Source organism: Phalacrocorax carbo, chromosome 1, assembly GCF_963921805.1.
Source record: "Phalacrocorax carbo chromosome 1, bPhaCar2.1, whole genome shotgun sequence".
NCBI classification, from domain to species: domain Eukaryota; kingdom Metazoa; phylum Chordata; class Aves; order Suliformes; family Phalacrocoracidae; genus Phalacrocorax; species Phalacrocorax carbo.
The window spans coordinates 51,763,413-51,770,542 of NC_087513.1; the positions used below are offsets into that span (position 1 = coordinate 51,763,413).

The 7,130-nt window shown below is 38.6% G+C and overlaps 1 protein-coding gene across 1 annotated transcript in view; it reads left to right on the plus strand.

The window, feature by feature from the left end:
* Positions 1 to 741, plus strand: part of CFAP54 (cilia and flagella associated protein 54) — a 118,058-nt gene extending 117,317 nt beyond the window's left edge. The window contains 1 exon segment of the mRNA XM_064458720.1: positions 526 to 741. Within this exon segment, the coding sequence (XP_064314790.1) occupies positions 526 to 645 (120 nt within the window). The 3' untranslated portion in view covers positions 646 to 741.
* The last annotated feature ends 6,389 nt before the right edge of the window (positions 742 to 7,130 follow it).

The window sequence follows — 7,130 nt, forward strand, 5'->3', positions numbered from 1 at the left end:
AAAGTACATTTATAAATAAAATAATTGCATTAAAAACTAACCTCCCTAGATACCCTGATCCAAGCTTCTCTTCCTTTAGCTAGTTTTCCTTCTTATCTAAATCAGCTAAATAGTTCTCCATGTCCAGTGGACATACAAACCAGTTTATCATTGCCCTCTTTTTCACCTTTTACAGTTAGCTCAATTCTTTCAACTTCTTATCTTCGGAAGAGCCTCCTGAATTACTAATGGATTTTGCTGCTCTTGTCTGATATCTTCATTTTACCTACAGATGATCAGGATAAACTTTGTGAGCAAGACTGTTCACAGGAATTTCCTCCCCTTAATACTATTTTAGTAGTTTCCTGAAAGAGATGTCATTAACCACAAATTTATATTGAGACAACAAGTATTTCTAACTTATTCATTGGTTGTAGGTCAGAAGTCTGGCTTTAATTTAATTTTATTTGTATAAGTGTAATTTTTGGTACCTATAAGCTTAATAAAGTTATTTATTTGGTATTTTTTTCCTCTTTTTTTTTTCAGATCCCATTTGATGTTACTTTGCAATCAATAGCAAGTTTGGAAGATATGTTTGATCCTGCCAATGGATGTATAATAACTGAAGAAAGTCTTTTCAATTGGATCATTTCTCTGTTTCACTAAATTCTATTTTTGCAATAATTTAATCAGTTGCTGAATGCTATAGATTTAGACTTAAGCTCTGATGTTAATGAAACAACCTCATTAATCACACCAGGATTCAGCTCCTAATGTGTTCTATAATTTTCATTTTTAGCTTATTTCTAATTATTTTAAAAATAATAGTTTTAAAAATTAAAATACGTTTTTAGGAATTAAATGTATTAAAAGTAGTTTCCTAATAAGGGGATTAAAAATTCGAGTTACCCCATCATCTATAATTAAGTGAGTTTGTTGGGGGTTTTCTAGCTTCTCAGTAATTTCTTATTGTTTAGAAAAGCTGGACGGGCCTGTAGCCTTTTAGCATCAGTTAACAGATACTGCTTTTTCCCTGAAGTTTTATTTTCACCAGCAGTTTTAAAATTGTTTTTGCAGTTATCAAAAGCTGGTTTTATTTTTGAGGGTTTTTTTTGGGGGGGGGGTTGGCTGAAAATCATCACCAAGTTTGTTCTATTACACTCTATTTGGAAACTAGCTTTTCAGACTTTTCATCTTTTGTTAAAGAAAAACACATCACAGGTGGTTGAAGGTAAAAATGATCTTTCAGATGTCTCCATAATTTCAAAGCATTTGTCTGGGGGAAAAAAAGCCAGTTCAAAAAATAAAATGGTGCTATATAGAACATTTGTGGTCATAATTCTAAAATGCTAACAAAACCTCTATTTATGTTGTCAGTGCTGTAAGTATTATTTTAAAGCACTGAAGAAATCCTAACGAGTCCTAACAACAGCCACCTGAGGAAATACGCTTGTCCAGTGTTAGAGGTGGGGAATTTGACATGGAAAAGTGAGTGAGTTGAACAAGGCTGCACAGGAGAGTGCAGTTAAAATTCAGGACTGAGAGTTCATGGCCCTTTGGTTTTGCTCACATCACAAGGCCAGGCACTTCTTCCCTAGGTACAATAATTCATTTGCAAAAAAAAAAGCCAGAAAACCAGGATGTTTGGGCAGGAGCCCTGTGAGACTTGTCCTATCACTCGCTATGCTCCTCTGTAGCCGTGAAAATTCAGGACTAATAGTTACCATTCCTGGGTTCAGTTTCAGTGAAAAATAAACAACTGGGTTGAAACGCCAGCTCCTTTCGCTTCAGTCAGGCTCTCACTGTGCTGTAGCCCAGTGATAAAGCAATAAAATACTTTGAGCTGTTTGAAAACTGCAGATTTCCCTTGGCTTGTGCTTTTCAGAGAAATATTGCCTGGTTTACCAGTGAAGTTTCTTTTACAGATGGAGAAGTAAAAGATTCAGCATAATGAGTATCTTAAATGTGATCAATAACAGAAAGAAATGGAGTTAGGTTTTTTACTATATTTCTTTATTCCTATAAGACAAAGAAGACCGGATGTATTTGTCCTCTGTGTACCTTTAAAAAAGTTGTGCTATTTTTTTGTTTTGTCTAGCCTTTTCTGTAATGCTGTGAGTAATGGGAAAATTAGAAGGATTATGATACAACGATAAAAAGAAAGTAAAAACTGAGTAATTGATAGGGGAGGTATTTTAAAACTGAGTTAGAACAGTTATGTAACTCAACTGCCTAACAGCCAATTTGGAGGAGCTATTCCTTAGCATGATTCTTTCAATTAAAAGAATTTATTGTTCTGCGGTTCTTCAAAAAGCAGGAAAGATAAAAATTGACATTACTCATTTTTCTTTTACAAGGAACATGTGGAAAATTGCAGCTTTTTCAGAAAAGCTATTTAGTCTTTCCTCATGCTTTGTAAAAAGTAAAAAACCTTCCTTTTTCTTTTTGGGGTCTCCTTGAGGATTATCACAGGACTTTTGTGCGGCTTGATTAATACTGATAAAACACTCTATAGCATCAGGTGAAAATGGAAGTGAAGTTCTATTACAGATGAGGCATTTCTTCAGCATTGCCAGCCTGGACCTTGTTCTAATTCCTATACCTAAATGAGAAATATAAAATAAAATGCTTTACATATGAATTGAAAATACATTACACTTTCTATGGTATTTTTGTTTCAACATAGATATTATCCTGCAAACTCCTTTAACAGACCACAGGAAAAATATTAACACTGAAACATTGACCTCACTGTATCCATAGAAGCAGACTTTCATAAACAGAGGATTAAGTATTCAGTGTAGGCTTCAGAAGAAAACATTGGAGAAAACATTTTTCTTTTAGCATATATTTAAACTCTGTAGTTAAAATCGGCTTGCAAGGAAGTGTGCTGGTTTTGGCTGGGAGAGAGTTAATTTTTTTCATAGTAGCTAGTACGGGGCTGTGTTCTGGATTTGTGCTGGAAACAGTGTTGATCACTCAGGGATGTTTCCGTTACTACTGATCAGCGCTTACACAGAGTCAAGGCCTTTTCTGCCTCTCACCCCACCAGTGAGCAGGGTGGGGGCGCACAAGTTGCTGGGAGGGGACACGGTTGGGACAGCTGACCCCAACTGACCAAAGGGGTATCCCATACCCTAGGGTGCCATGCTCAGCCTATGAAGTATGGGAAAGAAGAAGGAAGAGGGGGACATTCAGAGTGATGGTGTTTGTCTTCCCAAGTAACCATTATGTGTGATGGAGCCCTGCTTTCCTGGAGGTGACTGAACACCTGCCTGCCCATGGGAAGGAGTGAATGAATTCCTTGTTTTGCTTTGCTTATGTGCGTGGCTTTTACTTTCCCTATTAAACTGTCTTTATGTCAACCCACAAGTTTTCTCACTTTTACCCTTCTGATTCTCTCCCCCATCCCACCGGGGGGGAGTAAGCGGGTGGCTGGGTGGGGCTTAGTTGCAGGCTGGGGTTAAACCACGACAGGAAGAAAGCTCACATCTAAACGTCTGTAGTAATTGCACAGAAAAAAAGTATAAAGGTAATTGCAAAGTAAGTTGCTTCTTGTTTTATGTATTATAGTAGTTTGGGTGGATTTTTCCTTACACTGAATGCAGACTAAAGCTTTCAATATGTGAGACTAGAATAAATTGGTGTCAGCACCATGCTCAGTTGAGTTTCTGTAGAACACTTGTCTGTGTCGCTGTCTCCAAAATTAAGAAACAAGAAGGGAAAGACACCTCCTTTGATTTCAGAGTCTGAAATGTAAGGTAGGGCCCTCCTGCTATGCGAAGTTCTGCTCCACGATCTGCCCCATACAACACTGCTGCTGAAGGGCTATTTACCAACCTGACAGCTTTGACCCACTGGAATGTTTACCAATTCTTTTCAAATTTTAACTGAAATATTTCTCCATTCCCATCTGTGAAAGGAATGGATAGTGTTTCCCTGTCCGGTAAGTTTTGGGACAGGGCAAGTTGGGGTAAAGAGACAGCACTGTGGGCACAAATTGAAAGGAGTCTGGAATGAACGACATTTAATATTCAGTGCACCCCCAGCATGGGGGAGAAGAAGGATCCTAGAGTGAACTAAAGAATAGTAAGAAGAGGTTTGTGGCGTTGTTTTTTTTTTTAAATTCCTTTGGTATTGTCTGTTCTGTGAGCTTAATGAAGTAAGTGTCCTAAGAAAAAAACCCAGCTTCTGATCCTGTAATTAATTAACAGCATCATCAAGAATGTGCGAGGGCTCAAAATGAACATTGACAAGTCTGAATGGGTTTTAGAATACTTCATTTTTCAAACACTGTCTCAATACATTTTTAAGTTATATCGCTGCCTTAGTAGGGAGTTGTGTATTCAAGGCATTCACAGGATTTGTCTCATGCCTAAAATATATAGCCACCTGAAATTATTTCTGGTTAAATCAATTTTATGATGTGGAAATTAGTAATTTCACACAGATTTATTCAATTGTATGTGACTGGTTTTTAAATTCTAGTACGGCTCCAACTCACGCTCATTTTTTGTTTGGTCTACATATTTATCCAGTTTTTGGATGACATCAGTCTAACAAAATAATCCTAGTAATTAGCCTTACTGTGCCTCAGTTTCTTTATCTGAAGATAACAGTAATCCCCTCATCAGTGGGGGATTTGAAGTTTTCTGCATCAACATTTGGAAAATATTTTCAGATTCTTGAATGAAAGAGGCAGGGAATTTAAGTTATTATTCAATTGGGACACAATATAAAAGGGATAGTAATTTGTTTCCAAATCCGTTTTCAGTGAAATCCAAGAAGAAAGATTTTTAAAAAGAATAACGATGGAACTAGAATTAATTGTTGGAATTACAGGCTAATATGCTGAACTAATTAAGCCAGCAAAGAGTTCCATTTATGTTTGCCAAAGATTCTCTCAGATTTAACGATACTGAGTACATCATCAAATGAGAGAAGTGAAAATATGAAGTAATAGGTTAATCTTTAAAACAGAGTGGGTGAAAGGGTCCAGAAGCAAGAGCTGAAGTCAAATATTTACCACTGCAATTTAATTTTCCACTTTGAAACCCCAGAGATAATTAGAATTATTCTCATTTGTCTCCCATGTCAGCATGATTAAGGATTCTACTTAATGTGTGAAGAAAAAAAAAGTACGTGTTGAAGCGAATTACACCAACAATCTCAGTGTTGCACAGTGGAAAACCAGAATATCCTACGTATCCTAAATCAGCACAGGGTGATGGATCTGGCTTTATAGGCTACCTGGGCTCTTCTCAGGACAGCTGTGTGGAAGGTGAAGCTCTGTCAAGAGTCAGTTCACCTTCGGGGCCGGTTTAGCTCCTGGACAGACATGGAGAATTGAAAAGAACATTTAAGCAGCCACCAAAAAAGAATAATGTCCTAGGCAAAACTCCTTGCTTCTTGGCAGTCGTGTGTTTTCCTCGCCAAAGCCCCAGCGGGAGTGGGGGGGCACAGGATTCTCTACTGTGGCTTTTCCAGAATGTGAGAACTGTGAGTGCCTGACAGCACTCATGGCTGCTCCACAACATGCGAGCAGAATGAGGTCTGTGCTTCCTGCTTCGTGCCTTGCGTCATTCCCTGTGGATACTGGCATCATACAGCTAGGACATGCCATAGCTAGAGCAAAAAAATAAAGAATCTGTTCATCCTATAAAATTATTGTATACATTTCATTGTCATACAACATGTAGTATATTAATTAGCTCTGGTACATCCTTGTAAGTCCACTACCAAGTGGAATAATACCAACTATTTCAAAACTGCTTCTCACTGTGGTCCTTTCTCCAAAAATGACAAACAGTGGCTTCTTATAAATACTAGGAAAAAACACAGTGGAGTTTCTGGCATAACGAAGGTCAACAAAGGTCCTAGCAGCAGGAAAAACTGGTTTAATTGAGGGGCCATCATAGAACAAAGCAAAAAATGCTGGTCATGTTTACTTAAAAACCAGGAAATTTTTAACTACTCAACTTCAAGGCTTCAGGGGTTGGAAGGCAGGTATCTACCTGTCTATAAACGTAGTTAGGCTCCACAGTGAGAAGATAAAGAAAAAAAGCCAGAGGATATTGTTATGGGGAAGAAAAAGGTTTTGATTCTATGTATTGAAGATACAGAGAACAGAATAATGAGTATTGGCCTTAAAAGTGAAACACTGTTGGTTTAAAAGCAAGTTAGGACTATAAAGTGGAGTGGGGGTAGAAGACTTATAGGAATGCTGTAGGCCCTCGAACACTCAGACATCTGAGAAGACAGATGACAGATGACACGACTTAATGATTGGTTAATGAGGATGACTAGATGCAATAAAGACACGATCCTCACTGCTGTAGGGAAATAATAATGGCATTTTGTATAACAGTGATGTTTCTTTCCTGATTCTGAGTTCACTCATACAGGCTAGAAATGAAATGAACTTGCAAAATCAAAATGCCAAGGAAATCAAAGGAAAGTAAACAGGGCATTTCAGAATGGCTGATTTTAAAGACCCACTTGAAACCGGATTTCTACAGAGACACTTAGTTTTGCTACAGTTTTCTTGCCTATTATCCCTTTAAAGACAACATTGACTGAATAATTTTCTACTTAGGTTTAAAAAGCAGAGATAGTGAAAATAAATATTATTTTTGAAGAAATGCTGTTATTTTACCAGTTTTAAAAAATTCAGCATAACAGCTTTCTTCTGAGTCAGGACACAGATGCAAGTATTTTCTGCTACTTAATCAGTTACCAGAAGCAAACGTGAAGTGCATAATGGATTACAAGTAGACATGTTGCAAACGTAATTTAAAACGGACTTGACAGGTTCAGGAACTTCTCTGTTCGGAATGCATTTATTACTATTATTTAATACTATCTGTAACCAAGATGCCTCAGTGAAGAACAAGGGCCGGGCGGGCTGCGCAGGATGCTCTTTACGCAGTAGCGAAAACGCAGTCCTTGGAGCCCCAGGGCGGCCGCTCCAGCGCCGGCCAGCGCCTGCCGCCTCAGGGAACGGAACACTCACAGCGGCGGGAACAGCGCGCGCCCTCGCCCGGCCTCGCCTTCGCCCCCTCCGGGCCACCGTAGCCGGCGGGGGACGCGAAGGCGCGCGAGGGCTGTTGGGACGGGCTGTTAAGTTGGATGCGGCGCGGAAAGTGAGGGAG